The following is a 23,502-nucleotide window of genomic DNA, read 5'->3' as shown; positions in this document are numbered from 1 at the left end:
ACAGCCACCAATGACTTTAATACTTGGGAAGGGGGGGGGGGCGTTCGCCGAGCACACTAGCTGAGACGGCAAAACCCTCCCCTGTCCCTCCTCCTGCTTTAATATTAGCCAGACATTTATTGGTGGCAGTGGTGCGGGCAGCTTCAGACCCCGCTCGTTTTATTGGGCTCTGCGGCGGCCGCGTCCTAGGAGGGAGGGGCTCCCTCCCTCTCCACTGACTCTGGCCATTGAACATGGTGGCATGCGCCAAGCGCCATGTTTTCTCATAAGCGAGCAGCGCTGGACGCATTATCGATATATTGGCAAGGTTAGATGCCGATAACTTTGAAAATCATGCATATCGGCCGATATCGGTAAATCCGATAATCGGTCAATCCCTACTCCTCAGCATCAAAACTGTGAGCACAAGGGAATGGAGATGCCTCAAGAGCTGTAAAAAGAGAACTCCATTCAGGCAGCAGTATCCTAGACACACAGACCTTTTCAGAAGTCCCAATGAATTGAATGGGGGGCGCACCAAGCAAGCACAGCCACATCTCCATTGACTTCTATAGGGCTGACGGAGATAGCCGAGCCAGAGCTCTGCTATTTTAGATGCTCCCATAGGAATGAATGGAGGGCGGCAGCACATGCATGATGCACCATCTGGGACTTTGCCACCTCCATTCTGGGAACCGAACCTATCAGACATTGGGGGCATATCCTAGCAATATGCCCATAATGTCTGAGATGGTACAACCCCTTTAAAAGTAGCTCAAGTTAGAACTCTGAGAACAGGATACTGAAAACAGCACAAATACCGAGCTGTACAGATTTTATACATTTCCAATATTAGAGGATATATGGAAGGCAGCAAATACCTTTTGACAGCACTGTATTTTGACAATTATGTTTAAAATTACAAGTGTAAGCTATTTAAAAAAAAAATATTAAAAAATGTAAAATACCTTGCCAGGGGTGTCAGAGCCACATATGCTTTGGTCTTTCATTTTCTTTTCCTCTGGTGCTTTTCGTTGATAGGCTCTGACTCGAGCACATGTCCTCATGCTGTTTAAGTGCAAATACATTGGATTCTCCGGGTGTATGTGCGCCTGGTAATTGATTCAGGGATAAAATAACAAAAGACAAATGAATCAGAATTAGACTGGGGAAACACGGTGACTTTAATATGTTCTTGGACAGATCCCTAGATAAGTTCCAATCTGATAGTGGGGCTTCTGGCCCTTCTTACTTCATTAGCCAGGACACTTTTGGAAGTGGACCTATATGATTTAGGTCCCTTTCACACGGGCGAGATTTCCGCGCGGGTGCAATGCGTGAGGTGAACGCATTGCACCCGCACTGAATACGGACCCATTCATTTCTATGGGGCTGTGCAGATGAGCGGTGATTTTCATGCATCACATGTGCGTTGCGTAAAAAATCGCAGCATGCTCTATATTGTGCGTTTTCCACGCAACGCAGGCCCCATAGAAGTGAATGGGGTTGCGTGAAAATAGCAAGCATCCGCAAGCAAGTGCGGATGCGGTGCGATTTTTACGCACGGTTGCTAGGAGACGATCGGAATGGAGACCCGATCATTATTATTTTCCCTTATAACATGGTTATAAGGGAAAATAATAGCACTCTGAATACAGAATGCATAGTACAATAGGGCTGGAGGGGTTAAAAAAAAATAATAATAATTTAACTCACCTTAATCCACTTGATCGCGCAGCCCAGCATCTCTTCTGTCTTCATCTTTGCTGTGCACAGGAAAAGGACCTGTGGTGACATCACTACGCTCATCACATGGTCCGTCACCATGGTAAAAGATATTGTGATGGACCATGTGATGAGCGCAGTGACGTCATCAAAGGTCCTATTCCTCAAAGATGAAGACAGAAGAGAAGCCGGGCTGAGCGAACAAGTGGATTAAGGAGAGTTAAATTATATATATATATTTTTTTTTAACCCCTCCAGCCCTATTGTACTTAGCATTCTGTATTAAGAATGCTATTATTTTCCCTTATAATCATGTTATAAGGGAAAATAATACAATCTACACAACACCGATCCCAAACCCGAACTTCTGTGAAGAAGTTTGGGTACCAAACATGCCGATTTTTCTCACGCGCGCAAAACGCATTACAATGTTTTGCACTCACGCGGAAAAATCCTGCATGTTCCTGCAACGCACCCAAATATTTTTTACGCAACGCCCGTGTGGACCAGAAATTCTCCTGTTATTACAGTGCTAGTTATTACAAATGCGTTGGGTGCTCAGGTATCGGAAGATTAAAATATAATAAATGTTTTCCATGCTCACTATGAAGATGTCTATAGGTCCAGGCTGAAGATTAATCGAAGAGAAAGGGAACAATATTTACACAACATTCAGATGCTAAGTTTGTCAAAGAAGTATAGGATAATGCTAGATGGGGATATTCAACTAGAGGAGATGGAAATAGCGGTGCAATCCCTCCCTAATGGAAAAGCGCCTGGTGGAGACGGTTTGCCTGGGGAATTCTATAAAAAACATCAAGAATTTTTGCTCCCGCGTCTCCTAAAAGTGTTTAATGAATCCTACAGGGCAGGTATTTTACCAGGCTCTATGAGGGAGGCAATGGTGGTGGTGGCGATTCCCAAACCGGATAAGGATCCCAACATGGTGGATTCTTATAGGCCAACACGGTGGATATTAAAGTGTTGGCCAAGGTACTAGCTAATAGGCTCCTGACTGTTATATCCCACATTATTCATGAGGATCAATGTGGTTTTATGCCCGGAAAGTCCACGTCATTAAATCTCAGACTCCAGATGGGAGGGAAGGAATGGGAGACGGGGTGCCCTGTGGTGGTCTCACTAGACGCTGCAAAGGCTTTTAATAGCGTCGAGTGGGAGTATTTGTGGGCAGTCATGTCAAAGCTAGGGTTCGGTTCTGTGTATATTAATTGGGTGAAACTGCTTTATAGCCAGCCGAGAGCAAGACTTCGAATAAATGGTAAGCTATCCCCAATGTTGACACTGGAGAGGGGCACCAGGCAGGGATGTCTTTTGTCACCCCTTTTATTTGCCCTTTGGCTTGCATTTTACGTTCTACCCAGTTGATTCGAGGCTTGGGAAGTGGGGGACGTGGAGGAACGAGTTTCGCTGTACGCGGATGATATGTTGCTAGATGTGGGTGATCTGGCTTCATCGATAGATCCCATAATATCATTGATATCAGATTTTGGAAGACAATCTGGTTTACAAATTAATTGGAACAAGTCAGTTATTCTCTCACTGCCCCCCCTTCCGCATCCTTCACATTAATCTGAAAGTGGTCTCCTCTTTTAAATATCTCGGAATTATCTCGTCCAACACGGTGGATATTAAAGTGTTGGCCAAGGTACTAGCTAATAGGCTCCTGACTGTTATATCCCACATTATTCATGAGGATCAATGTGGTTTTATGCCCGGAAAGTCCACGTCATTAAATCTGGATTACGGTATAGGGTAAGCATATATAGCGGTACACTAAAGTATAGAATAAAATATATCTTAGAAATGGATCACAAGTTCTGGATTCAATCTATTAGTCTTGTTCTTGAATTGACTATGTTACAATTTGTTGTATATGTCATCAATATGCTTAACATATATTAAGTGATAGTTGCTGGATTATACAAGTGACATTTATTAGCTGGTATTCTTTTGTTGGCTTAAATATGTAACATCACAATATAAATGTCAAAGTTGTACTTGCAAATCTTAACATTGTTCTGGCTTATGCAAATGACATATTTACTGTCTAATTTTCTTATGTTGAAAAATCAATAAAAACTGAAAGTTTTAAATATCTCGGAATTAACATTTTCGGATAATCCCCGGTCATATATTATTGATAACCTGACACCGTTAATGGCTAGGTTTAAAAAGAAAGTGGCCACTTGGCATAAACTTCCACTATCAGTAATAGGTAGAGGTAACCTTCTTAAAATGATTTTAATGCCACAGTTACTCTACATCCTGCATAACTCACCAGTATGGAGACCCATGCAATATTATTATAAGTTACAGCAAATATTTTGATCCTTGTTGCAGAAAAATAAACATAGTAGGATTCGGTATGAAACGTTACAGCGAGATAAAGAAGCGGGAGGATTGGCGTTGCCTAACCCCTTCCTATATTTTCTGGCTGCTCAGCTGCAACATTTTAAAGGTTGGGGAATGCCGGGAAAGGTGGGAAGGAGTGGAGAACTGGTAAAGTGGGCGTCTGGGTTTTGCCCTCCTATATCAATTCTAGAGAAAGACTTACCTGACTCTTTTAAATCCCTCCCAATTGTGGGATTAATGAGGAAAGTCTGGGGAAAATCTAGGGAAATTCTGGGAGTCTCGGATCTATTAGACTTGTCTCCTGTCTGGAATAACTACCAATTAATAGAACTTTCCAAACTTCAGGGATTCTCGGTATGGGAGCGACAGGGGCTATGGACTATAGGACAACTCTATTCACAAGGCATCCTGAAACAATTCACGCAACTCTGTTCTGAGTTTGGTTTAGCGTCTAATCATTTCTATAAATACTTACAATTAGGGGTGCACCGAAATGAAAATTCTGGTCCGAAACCGAAAATTCAGGATGCCCTTGACCGAAAACCGAAACTGCCTTTTTGCCCAAATACTTTTAAAATACTTTTTTTTTAATGATTTTATTAATAATTCTTTTTCATGAATGAAATTCATCTGTGGGTGGCGCTGTTATGGAGAGGGGGATCTGTGGGTGGCGCTGTTATGGAGAGGGGGATCTGTGGGTGGCGCTGTTATGGAGAGGGGGATCTGTGGGTGGCGCTGTTATGGAAAGGGGGATCTGTGGGTGGCGCTGTTATGGAGAGGGGGATCTGTGGGTGGCGCTGTTATGGAGAGGGGGATCTGTGGGTGGCGCTGTTATGGAGAGGGGGATCTGTGGGTGGCGCTGTTATGGAGAGGGGGATCTGTGGGTGGCGCTGTTATGGAGAGGGGGATCTGTGGGTGGCGCCGTTATGGAGAGGGGGATCTGTGGGTGGCGCCGTTATGGAGAGGGGGATCTGTGGGTGGCGCCGTTATGGAGAGGGGGATCTGTGGGTGGCGCTGTTATGGAGAGGGGGATCTGTGGGTGGCGCTGTTATGGAGAGGGGGATCTGTGGGTGGCGCTGTTATGGAGAGGGGGATCTGTGGGTGGCGCTGTTATGGAGAGGGGGATCTGTGGGTGGCGCTGTTATGGAGAGGGGGATCTGTGGGTGGCGCTGTTATGGAGAGGGGGATCTGTGCACTGTTATGGAAAGGGGATATGTGCACTGTTATGGGCATAACAGTGCACAGATCCCTTTCCCCATAACAGTGCACAGATCCCTTTCCCCATAACAGTGCACAGATCCCTTTCCCCATAACAGTGCACAGATCCCCCCTCCCCATAGCAGTGCCATAGACCGATCCCCCTACCCATAACAGCCCCAGCCCTGCTGCTCACAGCATCACTCACTGCATCTTTATTTTACCTTACAATCGTGACGCTCCAGTAACAACTCTGCAGGCAGAGCGGAGGGCGGCGTAACGTCACTTACTCACGTGACGCACCTGCTCCGCCCACTTTATGAATGAAGGAGGCGGAGCAGGCGCGTCACGTGAGTAAGTGACGTTACGCCGGCCTCCGCTCTGCCTGCAGAGTTGTTAGTTACTGGAGCCTCACGATTGTAAGGTAAAATAAAGATGCAGTGACAAAGTAAACCGCCCGCCCGGCGCCCGCCCGCAGATGGTGGGTGACAAATCCCACACCCCATATTTTCGGCCGATATGTAACAATATCGGCCGAAGTGGATTAGGTGCATTTTCGGCCGATATTTTCGGCTGCCGGAATTTCGGTGCACCCCTACTTACAATTAAGACATGCTATAAATTCACAATCTAGAGTGTCCTCTATGCAATTTGTCTCTCACCAAATATTTAAAAAATTGGTGGAACCAGGCCCTGTGAAGGGAGCCATCTCAGGCACCTATAAGGCTTTGCAGAGCGAACAGCTGAAAAGTTTCCCACTCAAGGTTACATTGAAATGGGAGAAGGATGTAGGCCCTATCTCGGATACCCAATGGGAGGGCATTCTTGCACCGACTCCTATTCTATCCCTTAGTGAAGCAGCTAGACTGTGTAAACTTTTTATGATACATAGGGTATATAGAACCCTAATCTTTTTATGGAAGGTGGGATATAGGTCTGACTCCTTCTGTCCGAGATGCAGGGAGGAAGGGGCTGGTTTGTTCCATATGATGTGGAGTTGCAATGCCTTACAGGGTAATTGGGTGGGTATAGTCAACTTAATAAACAAAATATATAGTGCTAATTATAAATTGGATCCCAGATTATGTTTACTTGGGATGTTAGATTCGGATAATTTGCAACCGAATATTATAGTTGGAATCAACAGAATCCTATATCAGGCACGCAAAACTCTAGCCGCTAAGTGGATACAGCCGCTTCCCCCGAGCATCTCAGAATTCATTGCAAGAATGAATAGGATTATTAGATTGGAAAGGGGAATCTATGTGAAGCGTAACTGCCTTTCAAAATATGAAAATATTTGGGGCCCATTGATAGACAAATCCGGAGTTTGCAGCCCATGGCTGATTTTGCAAAGTAGTCTTAGGATTTTCTCTGGCTAATTCTGGAGGAGGTGATTGAGGTTGATTGGGATTATTCAATTTCAGTTTGCTTGACATCGCATTATGAAAATGGTAGAATGGTCTGCTACTATAATGAATAGGTCTTAAACACAAGATGGTTGTCGCTTAATCATATTAAAAGGTCTCACAGTGGGCGGGGGATTTTGTTGGGGCTTATATACCAATAATTTTGTAGGTTGGCTGTTTTGCATTGTACAAATATTATTTTTGCACTATATTGAACAAAGTATATGTATGATGCAAGAAGTTTGTAACATGATAATGTTTATTTTTATAAAACCAATAAAAATGTATCTGATTAAAAAAAAAAGACTGGGGAAACACACACACAGGAAAAACAGATGTAGCCACAGCATCCAAGTCCTTCCTAAAATGGCATATAGAATAATAGTGATGTTTTGATCCCTATTTACAGCTGGGTTTTCTCACAGACCCAGCTTTAACTAGTTGCTGAAACATCTCATACGTGCCATTTTTGGGGCAATAAAGATTTTTGGCTCAATAAAGATTAAAAGATGGAACGTGGATGCTCTGGCTACATCAGTTTGCTCTGCACGGATACTGTCAGAGTAAGGGCCGATCCACACATTGCACATAGACATTCAGATATTCTCAGACGTCCATGCAGTCCTACAGTACTTAGGCTACTTTCACACTTGCGTTTTGTGCAGATCCGTCATGGACAGAGCCGTTCAGATAATACAACCATCTGCATCCATTCAGAACGGATCCGTTAGCATTATCCTTAAACATAGCCAAGACAGGTCCGTCTTGAACACCATTGAAAGTCAATGGAGGACGGATCAGTTTTCTATTGTGCCAGATTGTGTCATCGAAAACGGATCCGTCCCCTCGACACAATGGATGGAGCTGTGTAGTTTCGGCACCAGAGCAATTCTCAAACAGCTGATCGGTAGGGGTGCCGGACCCCTGCCAATCCGATATGGATGGCCTATTTTATTTTATGCACTTATATAGTGCTACTATATTCCGCAGCGCTTTACAGACATTAGCATCCAACTGTCCCCAATAGCGCTCACAATCTAAGGCTATCCTAAGAAAGCATGGACAATCCCTTTAAAAAAAAATACCAACATCAAATCTGAACGGAATGCAGAAGGCCTTACTATAGCAAGCAAAGGATATGCTCTGAATTAAATACCATATATTTTCACACTCATATAAAAAGATTGAATAAAATAAATAAAAAAGAAAATTGTACAACAAATGTGATAAGGTTTAGTTTAAATGAATGAGCTTGCTTGCATATGGACAGTTTTACAATGTGAAGTTACATAAGCTGCTAGAGGTGTCTTACCACAGAGCTTGGACGTCCAACTTTGCCGCCACCGCCGCCTGGAGACTTGCCCTTCACTGCGTGTTCTTTGTGCAAGATTTTGGGCTCAACAAATTCAGACTGTTCAGGAATACAAAGAGGCTCTGGATCATCTGCTACATCAGATCTATTCCAGATAGGAAAAGGCACCGGTGTCCGCACATCTGATTTCCTGTCATCTGGGGGGAAAAAAAAAAGGAAAATCAGCTGTTGAACTCAGTAGTTTGTATGAATCTGAAATGCTCACTGTCTTACACTGTCCAATCAGTGACGACCATCAGAGCATGTGGGTACACACTCTTAATAAAAGTAATGGTTACTTTCAGTCCATACATTTCCAGGAAGTATAACAGAGGAAAAGCACAATGCAGAGAATATGCTTTATTTGAATTCATTTAAAGGGGTTTTCCAAGACTTTTATTCTGACGACCTATCCCAGAGGGACAGGTCATCAGTATCTGATCGGTGGCGGGTCTCAACACCCGGGACCACTGCAGATCAGCTGTTTGAGAAGGCAGTGGCGCTCGCAGTAGCGCAGCAGCTTTTTCGTAGCTTAGCCTAGGCCATGTGATGTCACATTCATTGGTCACATGGCCTGCGATGGCTAACCTCCAGCACTCCAGTTGTGGTAAAACTACAACTCCCAAGATGTACACTTGCTTGGCTGTTCTCAGGACTTCATAGAAATAAATTGAGCATACTGGGAGTCGTAGTTTCACTACAGCTGGAGTGCCAGAGGTTAGCCATGACTGGTAGGCACAGCTCAGCCCCATTATATTTGAATGGGGCTGAGCTGCGATACCAGGCACAGCCACTATACTATCTACGGCGCTGTGCTTAGTAAACGAAGGGAAGGTTGCAGCGCTACTGCCTTGTCAAACAGCTGATTGGCAGGGGTCCCGGGTGTCAGACCCCCATCGATCAGATACTGATGAGCTATATCTTGAGGACAGGTCATCAGTATAAAAGTCTCAGAAAACCCCTTTAAGCAAATCCATTTCCAATGCAGTCAGACAGCACTTTATCCATATTACAGTTAGTTTTTCCATCCTCAGTCTTAACTGATGATCAAGTGAAAAAAACGAGATTTTTGTGAACTCACCTGTAAAATCTCTCTCGCTTTATTCATTGGGGGACACAGGACCGTGGGTATAGCTTGCTGCTGCCACTAGGAGGTGACACTAGGCTGAAAACTGTTAGCTCCTCCCCTGCAGGCTATACCCCCTTTAGTCTGGAGAGATCACATCAGTTTGTGCTCCAGCAGTAGGAGAAGCAGAATTAAACTGAAAACCAAACAAGAACGGCACACTGCCATGAGACCAAACCAAAACAAGGTCCCAACTGGCAACCCATGGACCCCACATGCCATACTAAGAACAATGGGTGGGTGCTGTGTCCCCCAATGAATAAAGCGAGAAAAATTTACAGGTGAGTTCACAAAAATCTCATTTTCTCGCTCATATCATTGGGGGACACAAGACCGTGGGACGTCCTAAAGCAGTCCCCGGGGAGGGAAGACAACACCTCCAAGAAAACAACTCCCTTATAGAAGTCACTATACTGCGGCCTGCAAGACTCTGCGGCCGAGAGCAGCATCCGCCGAGGCCAGAGAATGCACCCGGTAAAATTTTGTGAAGGTGTGTAAAGAGGACCAGGTCGCCGCCTTACACAGTTGGGACGCAGAAGCGTGGTGTAGGTTAGCCCAAGAAGCCCCGACCACCCTGGTAGAGAGTAAGCAGTGATCCAAGGAGGAGGTACTTTTTCCCTGGAGCGAAAAGCCTCAGCAATCGCCGACCGAATCCACCGGGCAATCGTCACCTTGGAGGCCGCCAAACCTTTATGAGGACCCTCTGGGACAACAAACAAAGCGTCCATTCGCCGAAAGGGGGCCACGACAGGTAGGTAAGCGGGGGAAATAACCAAACACAGGAAAACAAACAGAACAAACGACTAGGCCCAAAAGCTAGGGAGAAAAGGGTCACCTCCTAGCGATCCCTAAAAGCTTTCCCTAGACTGCTGTGCCCATGTGCATACCCTTATGGTGGATATGCACATGTTCTCGTGCCTAAACATAAACACCATGGGCAAACCCTAAGCAGCAGGGAAAAGGCAACCTGCTTCTTCAAACCAGGAGGAAGAAAGCGTCTCCCTAGAGGCCTAGATAAAACACACAAAGGGAAATAACGGAGAGGACTTATCTTGAGCAGAGCTGGAGCAGACGATCAACCACACATCAAGAGCTCCCAGGAAAGAACTATAACCCTCACAGGCCGCTGGGGGAAGAAGGGATAAATAGCCTCACTAACAATGAAACCCAGTACATCTGAGGGAAGGTGGATCCAGCTGAAACCCAAATCAAAACAAACAGAGAAGTCAGACATGTGCAGCCAGTCTGACAGACCTCCGCACATTCACAGGGCAAGGCGTGATAGTAAGACTTCAAAGCCCGCACCACATCCAGACGATGGAGCAAGACCTCCCTCGGATGAGAAGGCTGCGGACAAAACGAGGGCAGAACAATGTCCTCATTAACATCAAAAGCTGATACTACCTTAGGTAGAAAAGATGGCAAGGGGCGAAGCACCTCTTTATCCTGATGGAACACCAAGAAAGAGAGAAAGAGCAAGAAAGCCGCCAGTTCTGAAACTCTCCGGATAGATGTGATTGCCACTAAAAAAGCTACTTTCCAGGAGAGCAAGCGAAGAGGTTCAAACAGAGCGGCCTGGAGAGCACCCAGAACCAAGTTCAGGTCCCAAGCATGTGAGGGGGGACGATAAGGGGGCACTGTGTGAGCCACCCCCTGCATAAACGTCTTGATCGGACCTAACCCAGCCAGGGGCCTTTGGAAAAAAGTGGACAGGGCCGAGACCTGCCCTTTCAATGAACTAAGTGCCAGACCCAGCTCCAATCCGGACTGCAGAAATGCCAGTACATTAGGAAGGAAAAACAGTCTAGGAGGAAGATCGCACTCCTCACAGAAACGCAGAAAGGACTTCTATGTCCTGTAATAAGTCTTGGATGATGAGGGTTTCCTGGCTCTAATCATAGTCCTAAAGACCGCATCCGAGAAACCCTTCTGCCTCAAAATGAAGGTTTTAATAGCCACGCCGTTAAACGTAGCATATCCAAACTCTGGGGGAAGACTGGACCTTGTGAAAGAAGGTCGGCCCTGAGTGGAAGGGGCCACGGCGCGTCCTCCAGAAGACGAATGAGCTCCGAATACCAGGCTCGGCGAGGCCAGTTTGGAGCAATCAGGATCGCCTGGACGTTCTCCATCCTGATTCTGCGCAGAATCCGGGGCAGGAGAGGTAAGGGTGAAAAGACGTACAGGAACGAGAAGTCGTCCCATGATGCCACGAGAGCATCCACGCCGTGTGCCTTGGGATCCCTTGCGCGAGAGAAGAAGCACAGGAGCTTGCGATTGAGCCTGGACGCCATCAAGTCCACGTCTGGACGTCCCCACCAGAGACAGAGAGCCTCGAACACCTCCTGATGGAGAGACCACTCCCCCAGGTCCACCGTCATCCGGCTGAGAAAATCCGCCGTCCAATTGTCCACTCCCGGAATGTAGACCGCAGATATCACCGGAACGTGGTCTTCTGCCTACTGCATAATCTTCGCGGATTCCTTCATCACCGCCAGGCTGTGGGTCCTCCCTTGGTGGTCGATGTAAGCCACCGCCGCAGTATTGTCCGATTGTACCCGGATCGGACGGCCCTGCAGTAGGGGAGTCCAATGGCGAAGTGATAGATAAATTTCCCGGAGCTCTAAGATGTTGATGGGCAGTTTGGACTCTGAGACCAAACGCCATGGACTGTCCGGGAGGCTAAAACCCCCAGCCCCCCCAACCGTGAAGACTGGTGTCGGTTGTAACAACCGCCCATGAGACTGAGAGAAAGGATTTCCCCATCGCCAGGTGCGCAGGAGCGATCCACCAACCGAGTGCTGACCGTACCTGCCGAGACAGGTGAATCTCCCGATCCAGCGAATCCGAAAATTTGTCCCAGGAAGACAAAATGGCACGCTGAAAATACCTGGTGTGAAAACTGAGCGAATGGGACTGCCTCGAAGGAGGCCACCATCACACCTAGTACCCGCATACAATTGGGGATTGACGTACTGCGGCGCCGAAGTAGCAGACGCACTGACCGCTGGATGTCCAGTCTCTTGTCCTGCGGAAGGCGCACCAATGCCACGCCCGAATCCAGCATCATGCCGAGGAATCTGATCTGGGTGGAAGGACTGAGGGAGGATTTTTGCAGATTCACTATCCAACCGAAACAGGCGAGAGTGTCCAGGGTGATCCGGAGACTTTCCTCGCACTGAGAGACTGATGGACCCTTGATCAGAATGTCGTCCATATACGGGAGAAGAGAAATGTCCCTGGACCACAGAAGGCCCAGGAGAGAGCGAGTACCTTCGTAAACACCCGCAGAGCTGTTGCCAGGCCGAATGGAAGGGTGACGAATTGGTAATGCCATGACTAAACAGCGAAACGAAGAATACGCTGGTGAACAGCTGCGATGGGAACGTGCAGGTAGGCGTCCTGAATGTCTATAGACGCCATGAATTCTCCTTGGACCAACGAAGCAACCACGGAGCGAAGAGACTCCATCCTGAACCGTTGAATCCGGAGGAAGCGGTTTACCACCTTGAGGTCCAGCACCGAGCGGACTTCGCCTTCTTTTTTGGGGACCACAAACAGGTTTGAATAGAAGCCCGTAAATCTTTTCTGTAGGGGCACCGGAATTAACACACCCCGTGTGAGCAGGGATTGAACTGCCTGAAAGAAGAAGGTCGCAGCCCAAACTGGATCCCTGGGGGGTTGTGAGTGTCCATGCATCAGAGATGTGAGCTCGCCAGGTCTCCTGAAAGAGGAGGAGGAGACGACCCCCCACCCCCGCGCACCTTCATGCAGAAAACTGTTTTCCTGAAGAGGAACGTGGTGGCTGAGCCCGCGGACGCCAGGCATGCTGGGGCTTAAAGGATGGCTTTTTTCGCTGGTCCTGTGTGGGTGGTCTGGCCGCCGAGGTAGCTGCCGGACGGGTGCCAGAGAACCTCCGAAAGGACTGATAATGGGTGGTCGAAGCTCTGGGACGAAAGGAACGTTTCGCCTTGGGTTGTGGAAAATGAGAGCTCTTCCCACCTGTCGCTTCCGATATGGTCTAATCGAGCCGGGAACCAAAGAGTCGAGACCCGGTAAAAGAGAGGCTCGAAAGCGAGCGCTTAGAGGAGGAATCTGCCGCCCAAACTTTGAGCCAGAGCTCCCGGCGAATAGAGACTGCAATAGCAGAAGAGCGCGCGACCATAGTAACAGCATCCAAAGCCGCCTCGCAGAGGTACTTTCCCGCTTGAAAGATTTGGCCTGCCAAGGATTGGGACTCCGCAATAGGAAGATCCGCTGCCAGATCTTGGTGTAAGTGTAGGGCCCACTCCGAGACCACCTTGGCCACCCACGCAGAGGCGAAAATGGGTCGCAGGGCAGATCCACTGGCCGTAAACATGAACTTGGACAGTGATTTAATGCGACCGTACACCGGGTCTTGGAGAGAGGAGCCATCTGCCACCAGAATGGCAGTGTTCTTCGCTAGGTGAGCGACCAGTGGATCCACCTTCGGAGGAGAGGACCATTTTGCCACGCAAATCAGCTGGAAAAGGATAGAGCAGGTCCAGCTGCTTTAGAACCAGGAAGCGCAGACCTGGCTGTTCCCAAGCTTTTGTTACAACCACAGAAAAATCGTCGTGCAAGGGAAAAGATGCCTCGCACGCAAAAAAGACACCCCCTGGTGGAGGGAAGGTCCTCCCGTACCTAGAAAGTATCCCGGATAGCAGATACTAGACTATCCACCATGGATGCAATCTGGGAAGAATGCTCCGGATCCATCTCCCCCTCCGACAGCGCGTCACCAAGGGAGGACCGCCTGTGAATGGGAACCGAAAGGAGGTGGGGATGTTGAAGAGTCAGAGGAGGAATGGCTCCTGGGTTGTACACCCTGAGACGGTGTAGACTGAACCAGTTGCGATTTCTCAACCAAACAACCCAATAGAGAAAGGGTGGAGTGTGAGATTTTAGACAGCTCTTCCACTGCCCGGGACAGGGCCCTTGCCCAGTCAGGATGGTCCTGAACTTCTGTGGGCTGTGGAGGGGAGAGATGGCTCTGTGCAGGCGCATGACATGCAGAACACAGAAATATTGCCTGTCCACAAGGAAATTTAACTCTGCACGAAGTGCAGGCATAGTAGGTGGCCCTGCAGGGTGCCTGAGGGGAGGTATTGGCCTGTTCAGACATGAGTGTTATAGTTACTCTAGGCTGGAGGGGTAGCGATGTTCCTACCAGAATGTCGGTAACCCAGGTCCTGTGTCACACCAAACGCAGAGGAGAGCAGAGAAGAAGAGGGTAGGGACGCTGTCGCGGCGTGAAAGATGTCTCTCCCCCCCCCCCCCCCCCCCCGGACGCTGAGGAGCCTGAACGGAGGGAAGAACCTCAAGCCATGCCCCCCCAAATGTCCGCTCAGTACGCCCTTATTGCCGAAGACATGGACAGTAAAACTGAATCAAATTGAATTGCTGACTGAGCTATCCGGGCTCATCCGTGACTGCAGAGGGAAGCGGTAGTAGACCACTGCCGATCGACGCAAACGCGCGGTGATGTTAAACCCCGCCTGCCGCGGTGGCAGTTAACCCCCACGTGACTGGGAGATATGGCCTGGAACGCTACCCCCTCAGTGCATAGGACTTGTGAGAGGAAGGAAGGGGGAAGCTGCTGGTGGTACATACTCACCTGTCTTCATCTGTGGTCTTCGCCCCCTCCAAGACAGTCCAGAATGCCTACGGCCGCTGGCACCAAAGTGGCAGGGAACCGGGCAGTAAAGGGCTTGGAGCAGGTGGCCCTCTTGCTGGTGGGAAGCAGGGGAGCTAGGCTGCCCTGGTCCACTTGTCTTCTTGGGGGAGGCAAGGCAGTGGGACAACCGACACCGGCCAGCCTCCCGGGGATACAGAGCAGCATTGTAACTCTGTGTCCCCAAGACCTGAGAAAAAAGAATAAAATTAAAAGAAAAGAAATTAAACCACAGAGCCACCCTGCTAAGCAGGGAGGTCTGCCTCCTACGACACTAAGCCAAAAACTGATATGCTCTCTACAGACTGGAGGGGGTATAGCTGGCAGAGGAGAAGCTAACAGTTTTCAGCCTAGTGTCGCCTCCTAGTGGCAGCAGCAAGCTATACCCACGGTCATGTGTCCCCCAATGATATGAGCAGAAAATCTACATTAAGTCAGTGCTCATTCAAACATACAGTGCGTGCACATTTGTATTACTTACTGCCTTCATTAAATTTCCTCTTTCTGGCTTTCCCGGAGCCTTCCACGGTCATTTCCTGGTGTTCTTCTGTCTGCCTGGCTTCTGGAGACTTCACAGTTTTCTCTGCCTGCACAGGTTGGTAACCGTATCCAGGAACAAGAGAGAAAGCGGTCTCAGATTTATTCTGGGTTGTCTCATCCTTGAGCCCTTCTTTTCCACTATGCTTGTTTTTCAGGCAATCACAACTAAACATACAGGTCTCATGACGACAGTGAGTGTCCCCGCGCGTTGTAAGACCTAAACTGGAGCAAATGCAACCTAAACGGCAAAAGTCCTTGTTGCACAAGTCTGTCCGTTTGTTAATCGATTTCTGGATGGGTTTGTTTCTCAGAGAAGCCTTGGGGAAAAAAAGAATGTGAATATTATTACTTAGTAAAGTTTTATTAAGAAAATAAAAAAAATCCAACCTGCAAATAACGGCGGACTATTAAAAATGCATCCAATCAATTTAATAAATTATAAAAAAAGCCATAAATTCCAGTGAAAAGTAGCAATAACTCTGTAATTTAAGCCACACAAATAGGGAAATGGGGTTTTTGACTTATCCTCAGGATTCTAGCACCTTCCAACAATCAAAACGGCAAATGATGAGGCAGCACTCCAATAAAGTGAAGGGTGTTGGACCCGTTTATTTTCCCACAATCAGCAATTTGAATGGCTCGTCCGAGGGCTGCAGCCTCTTCACAGCACACCAAGCATGGGCCGAAGATGGGACAAAGGCTATGTGACTGATTGACATGGTATCACAGGCTGAGGAAAAATCTGTTTCTCTTCCGGCCATTGGGAGACACAGGCTTGACCTTGGATATACGGTAGCTGCTGCCAATAAGAGGCGACGCTAAGCACAAAAGTGTGAGCTCCTCCCTCCAGCTATACCCTTCCTACAGGGACTAAGCTAAATCAGTTTGTGCAAAAGCAGTTGGAGAAGCAAAAAAGGAAAAACAGGAAAACCAAACAATGTACAAACCCAGAATCACGCAGGCCATGACGAGGCCCGCAGCCAGAGAGAATGGGTGGGAGCGGTGTCCCCCAAGGAACGGAAGAGAAACAGAAACAGATTTTACAGTAAGTACAAAAATCTAGTTTTCTCATCCGTATCAGGCACAGGCTTGACCATGGGACATTACAGAGCAGTCCCAGGGGTGGGTCATAAACCAATGAAGCCCTCCCATCAAAAAAACTCTACGCCACAGAGAAGCGACAGAAGATGCAAAGGTGTATACTCTGTAAAATTTGGAAAAGGGGTGTAAAGACGACCAGGTAGCCGCCCTGCACAGCTGAAGGGCCGAAGCCCCATGATGTACTGCCCAAGAGGTCCCCACTGCCCGAGCAGTAACACTGAAGGGTGGGGCCCAGTCACTGACGCGGTACGCTTCCAAAATGGCCAAACAAATCCATCGGGAAATCCTCGTCTCGGCCCCTCTGGAATGACGAATGATAAATCCGTCCGTCAGAAAGAGGACAGATAGATGCGAATGGGCCGAACCAAATCCAGAGTGTGGAGCAACTGCTCACGAGGATGAGACAGGACAAAAGGAAGGAAGAATGATCTCTTCATTGAGATGGAATGCCGACACAACCTTCGGAAGGAAGGACTGGACCGGACGAAGGACTTCCTTGTCCTGATGGAGGATAAGGAAGGGCAACCGACAGGAAAGAGCCGCTAGATTCCGACACCCTACGGATGGAAGTGACTACCACTAAAAAGGCCACCTTGTAGGACCGGAAGTGAAGGGACACCTGGCTGCAAAGGCTCAAACGGAGAGCTCTGAGCACCAGATTACGGTCCAAAAGGATTCAACGGAGGCCGGTAAGGGGGCGCAGGGTGAGCTAACCCCTGCAGAAAGGTGCAGCCAAATTCCGGTAATAAAGAATGGAAAGGGCTGAAACTTGCCCTTTGAGGGAACTGATAGCCAGCCCCAAGCCCATGCCCGACTGCAGGAAAGACATGTCGCGGCAACGAGAACCGAATGGGAGACAACTGGTGGCGTTCGCACCAATTAAAGTAGGATTTCCAGGTCTGGTGATAGATCCGGGAAGATGATGGCTTCCTAGCCCGAATCACAGTCTGGACAACAGCATCCGAGAAACCCTGAGCCCCTAGTACGGCGGCTTAAACAGCCATGCCGTTAAATGAAACGACCCTAAATTCGGGTGGAAGATCGGTCCCTGCAACAAGAAGTCCTCCCGAAGGGGAAGACGCCAGGGTTAGTCTGTGAGGGAGACTAGGGATGCGTGCCATACTCTGAGTAGCCAGTCCGGGGCCACCAGAATGAGGGGCAGACCTTCGGATCTGATTTTCCAGAAAAGACGCGGCATGAGCAGAAGAGGAGGGAACACGCAGGGAAACGTAAACTGCGTCCACGGGATCACAAGGGCATCCGACGCCCGAGCCAGAAGATCCTTGAACCTTGCGAGAAAGTTCTCTACCTTGCGGTTGAAGCGGAAGGCCATAAGATCCACATCTGGCCAACCCATCGCTCGCAGATCGCGAGAAAGACCTGTTGATGCAGAGCCTATTGGCCGGGATCGAGTCTCTCTCGGCTGAGAAAGTCGGCGATCCAGTTGTTGACGCAGGGGATATGAACTGCCAACAGAGCTCAAACATGGCTTTCCGCCTAGGAGAGGATAAGCACTGCTTCCGACATGGCTGTGGGGCTCCGGGTGCCACCCTGGTGATTTAGATATGCGACTGCCGTGGAGTTGTCAAATTGAACCCGAACTGGACACCCCCGGAAATAGCGAATCACCTGCAATTCTAGAATAGTGATTGGAAGGGAGCGCTCATCGCAGGACCAGGTGCTCTGGACCGAGAGATTGTTCAGAACTCTCCCCCCCCCCCCCCCCCCCCCCCGTCTGTTGTCAACACTATCCAGCAGAGGGGAAGGAAGGAGTGGCCTGATGTCAGCATTGGAGACATCAACCAAGATTTCGGCGTGTCGGGGCAGGGAGATGAATGAGTCGATCCAGGGAGGCCGGGGAATGGTACCAAATGGTCAGAATGTGCCGCTGAAGAGCCCTGGTATGGAACTGCGCGTAGGGCACTGATTCGAAGGAAGAGACCATGTGGCCCAGAGCCCTCATGCACTGGCGAATGGGAAGAGGCTGAGGCCACAACAAGGAGAGGATCTGACAACGGCGAGTGGAGAGTTTGTCAGGGGGCAAGGATATCTTGGCCAGATTGGTGTTGAATGGCATGCCCAGAAACATTAGCTGTCGAGATGGGTGAAGACATGACCGACAGGTTCAGAACCCACCCGAAGCGTTCCAGGGTGTCCCGGACGATGTGTAGGCTGTCCGCCGTTGTCCGGAATGACAGTCGCTTGATCAGGACATCGTCCAAGTACGGAATCGCCACTATCCCCCTGGCATGAAGCAGAGCCATGACTGAGGCCAGAAAATTGGTAAAGACCCTGGGAGCTGAGGCAAGACCGAACGGGAGGGCCACAAACTGGTAATGAAAAGGTCCCACTGTGAACCGAAGATATTTCTGGTGACTGAAGCAGATGGGAACATGATGATAAGCGTCCTTGATGTCTATTGAGGACAGGTACTCCCCCGGGTCCACGGATGCAATGACCGATCACAGGGACTCCATTCGGAAACGGCGGAGCTGAAGGAAGCGGTTGAGGGCTTTTGAGATCTAGGATGGGACTGACCGTACCCTCCTTTTTGGGGACCACAAAGAGATTGGAGTAGAATCTGCAAAAGCGGTCTTGAAGCGAAACTGGAACAAATCACTCCTTGGCACAGAAGCGTGAGAATAGCCTGAAAAAAGGGATGTGCGGCGGAGGGAGAGGTCGGGGAGGAAGAGTGCAAAAACCAGGGCGGAGGTGGGGACCGGAACTCCAGTTTGTAACCCTCCGAGATGACTTCTCGTACTCAGGCATTCGAGATGTGAGCTAGCCAAACATGCTGGAACAGATGACGACCTCCCACTCGACTGGGGGGCACCAAAGACCACATGTCATGCAGAGGACGACTTGGGGGTATAGGGCTTGGAGTCCTGCTGACGAGGACGCAGGGAGGGCGAGGCTTGAAAGATGGCTTGCGCTTCTGCTCTGGTGCAGATTTGTAGGCTGGCCGCTTCGGGGTGGAGGAACTCCGAAAGGGCCGAAAAAGAGTTCTGTGCTTTTTAGACCTGTTGAAGCGCATCCTACTCTACAACAAGTGGGTGCTTTTACCCCCTGTAGCATCAGAGATAATCTCATCCAGACGCTTGCCCGAAAAGCCTGTTACCTGCAAAGGGGAGGGACGTCAAGGCCCGTTTAGAAGCATTATCCGCCGCCCAGCAGGATAGCCACAGGGTACAGCGAATAGCCACCAAAAGGGCTGAAGAGCGGGCCAAAAGCCTAGCCGTATCCATAGAGGCCTCACAGATGTAAGAGCTGGTGTGGGAAAGTTGGACTGCAATATCCGAAAGTTCCTCTGAGGAGTCCCCTGAGGCGAGGCCCTGACGTAGCTTGTTTGCCCACTCGGTCATAGCCTTGCTGACCCATGTAGAGCCAAAAACCGGGCATAGGGCAGTGCCAGCTGCTTCAAAGGCAAATTTGGCAAAAGATTCCAATTTCTCATCCCTGGGGTCTGAGAAGGAAGTCCCATCCGCCATAGGCAAGGTGGTATTCTTAGCCAGGCGGGATACCGGAGGGTCAACGGGAGAGGGGGACCACTTCTTTGTCAAATCCTCTGAAAAGGGATATAAGACGTCCAAGAGTTTCAGCAAGGCAAAACAGGGGCAACAGACGCCCTTCAAGAAGAGGGTGGTCTTGCCTGTTTTGCAGGACGGCTGCGATGGGGAGTAGCAGAGGGGTCCCCAGAGTCTGACTAGTCAGAGAGCGTACCCACCCCGGCTCTACCATGGGCTAGGCAGGGGGGGGCGACTAAGACAGGATCAGAGCCACTTGGCGGTGGAGCAGAGGGGGTCCGACTGGCCGGATGGGAATTTTGAGCGACAAGAAGCCCATGCAAAATGTCGCATGGAAGTGACCGCCGATTTTGGGACCTGGGATCTGACATAGTGAGTACCTGTAGTGAAAGGTAGGAGGGCTAACGTTAGACCCTGTAGGAAGGTGGGAAAGAGCATCATTCAGTGTCCCTTACTGCAGCCTGTCCGGAAAAAACCTGGTGCCAGAGTCCAAAGAGGTCCTCCCGAGCAGGAGATGGGCAGAGTCAGAGAACAAGCATGAAGAATTCGTGCCAGGAAGCTAGATGAAGGAGGGGGAAATGGGGAGTACTCATGCCCCGCCCCCCTAATGGAGTCGGCCGGCCGTGAGAATTAAAAGTAGCGTTGGCGCACCCACTGGAGGTCTCTCCTTCTCACCCCAATATAGCGGTGATCAGGGTGAATAGAAACAAGGGATGAAAAAAAATCCCAAGTTCTAGCCCCTAAGGGGGGGGAGGAAATAGGTATTGAATAAAAAAAAAAAAAAAAAAAAGAAAATGTTTTAAAAAACCCACCAAAATATTAAGTATGAATCACCCCCTTTCCCAATTTTACATAAAATGTATAAACAATAAATAAACATATCACATATCGCCATGTCAGAAAAGTCCAAACTATTAAAATATAAAAAAAATAAATCTATGCGGTGAACAGAAAAAATAAAAACTGCGCGATTCGCCATTTTTTAAAATGCGGAATGCACGTGGATTTTTGGGTTTATTTTTTCACGTGGTATCGAATGGTATCGTGTATCGCAATACTTTTTTACGGTGTCAAAACCGAATAAAAAATTTGGTATCGCAACAACTCTAATCCATGATGGTTCCAGCAAAAACGCAGATGTGAATGTAGCCTAATATGGATAACATAAAAAAAAAAACACACCATCTTTTTAATAAAAAAAATGTTTATGATAAAAACCTGAATTAAAGGGGTTGTCTCATCTCACACAATGGGGGCATATCGCTAGGATACCGCTGGGACCCGCACCTATATTAGGAACGGAGCTCCGCAAGGTGGTGGCTGGAGGACTCCAGTCCGGCCACCACCAAGCGCTCTCCCCATGGAAGTGAATGGCATCGTACCGCGCATGACCTGTCACCGCTCCCATTTACTTAGATGGGCCCGACGGAAATAGTGCTCGGCTATTTTCGGCAGCCCCATAGAAAATGAATGGAGGGTGGCTGCGCAGTGCGCTCTCCACCACTTTCAGGGCTTCATTATCGATATAAGTGCAGGTCCCAGCCATGGGACCCACACTTATAAAACGATGCATATCCTAGCGATATACCCTCATCGTCTGTGATAAGACAACCCTTTTAAATATTAGAAAATTTGTCCTCTTCTGCTTACACATTTCCTTTGGGATGCAAAAAAGTTTATTCAAGGATCTTAAGAAAAAGGATTAAAAAAATAATAATATGGAGAGAATTCTGCAAATTAGGCCAACAATTAAAGAAAACACAAAAGTTGACTTTACTTGCCAACGTACGTTAGCACAATCCACCCAAGTCGTAACATTACCTGGGCTGTAAGAAGAGTGGAGAGCGATAAATCTGCCCGTTCCTTTGTGATATAAGTGCGAGGCTTTCCTTCCCACATAGCACATTCCTCTAATTCTAAAAGCTTCATTTGAGCTTTAGAAAACCCAATAGGTTTTGAAGCTTGCTGTGTCTGGAGATTTAGGAACACGCTGCCCTCCCCAGAAGCAACTAAGTTGGGCTGAACAGTGCCACTCTGCTCATCCTCCGATGGTTTTAACACAGGTTGGGACTCGGAAAGGCATTCCACTGAACTGGATGGAGCGGACGGTACTTTGTCCAGAAAGTGTGATGCAGAATGGTCCTTCTTCTGCACAGAGTGTGGTTTAGCAGACTTCTCCTTTACAGTAATTGAGGCTGGTATTATAGGCCTTGCTTTGGAATCTGGTTTAGGGGTGGACACTCGGCGAGTATACTTGCGTTTTTTCCTCGGCACAGGAAACTGTTCTGCGGTATTCAATGAAGACTTTGCTTGTTGTGCTTGTTTCTTCAGCACACTGTCCAGCGTCCTCACATAACTGCTGCTTTTAGTAGGCAGCTGATAACTGACAGAGGACTCTGGTTTGTGCCAAGTCAGTTCTTTGAGGTCACCCATCAATTTTGCTTCATTCTCTAGATACTCATCAAGCTCATCGCTGCAGAAGGCTGAGAGGTTCTTCCGGCCAGCTGCAGAAAACACATTTATGCATCAAATTTCTTACCACATCGTACTTCTATATAATCAAATTCTACTGCGTTGCTTCAATCTTTCAATAAGAGATTAACGACTTAGGCAGGGTGCTGGATCTCCTTAAAGATACCAGTCCTGTATAAAGACTTATTGACAATGTTCCATGGGGAACGTATATGCAAATAGATATCTCCCAAGGAAGAGACCTAACTCGCTAGCGCCACCTTTTGGAAGTGGCTCCCTAGGAGTCAAAATCTGACTTTCCAACAAGCCTTGGGATTTGACAAGGGAATATAACCAAGCCAGATATCCATGTGTAGACAGCCGTTTGGAGTGCTGGCCCCTTTGAAAGTTGGATTTTGACTCTTCCATGAGGTGACCTTCCAAGGTGACCCTGGCGAGATAGTTCTCTTTCCTTGGCAGATACCTCTTTACGTATTTGTTTCTCATGGAGCCTTGCCAATAAGTCTCTATACCAGGGAGCACTTCCAGTAAGTCTCCATACAGGACTAGTCTCTTTAAGGACAGCCAGTACCCTGCCTAAGCTGTATCCAAGGACTGTACAAGAAAACCGCGGCACTGCAATATCGTCAATATTATCTTTCGTTTATTCCACCAAATTCACAACGTTTCGACCTACTGGTCTTTATCAAGCTCAAGGAGCTTGATAAAGACCAGTAGGTCGAAACGTTGTGAATTTGGTGGAATAAACTAAAGAAAATATTGAAGATATTGGAGTGCCGCGGTTTTTTTTCTACAGTCCTGAAAATTAAGGGGTTTAAGGCCAGAACTCATCACTGCAGGCACCGCCACGGAATGGAATGACTGCTACAAGTCAGTGAGTAGTGCTGTCTATAAGCTGAATCCAAGGCATTGCACTCAGCCAGCCAGAATCCTCCTCTACAGTGATGAAGGGTCAAGCACCCCAAAAATAAGTCTATGGATAAATATCTAGCTTGGCTATATTCCCTTGTCAA

The 23,502-nt window shown here is 48.3% G+C and overlaps 1 protein-coding gene across 5 annotated transcripts in view; it reads right to left on the bottom strand.

Annotated features, from left to right (window-relative positions):
• LOC120981929 (MAX gene-associated protein-like) overlaps positions 1-23,502 on the bottom strand; it is a 55,548-nt gene that overhangs the window by 13,757 nt on the left and 18,289 nt on the right. For all 5 annotated transcript variants that reach the window (XM_040411729.1, XM_040411728.1, XM_040411727.1 and 2 more), the window contains 4 exons: positions 21,839-22,521; positions 15,334-15,709; positions 7,996-8,192; positions 948-1,091 (listed from right to left, as the gene is read on the bottom strand). In XM_040411729.1, the coding sequence (XP_040267663.1) occupies positions 948-1,091; positions 7,996-8,192; positions 15,334-15,709; positions 21,839-22,521 (1,400 nt within the window). The remainder of the gene's footprint in view (positions 1-947; positions 1,092-7,995; positions 8,193-15,333; positions 15,710-21,838; positions 22,522-23,502) is intronic.

This window comes from Bufo bufo, chromosome 11 (assembly GCF_905171765.1).
Source record: "Bufo bufo chromosome 11, aBufBuf1.1, whole genome shotgun sequence".
NCBI classification, from domain to species: Eukaryota; Metazoa; Chordata; class Amphibia; order Anura; family Bufonidae; genus Bufo; species Bufo bufo.
The sequence above is the reverse complement of the archived record's forward strand: the minus strand, read 5'-3'. Positions and strand labels throughout refer to the sequence as shown.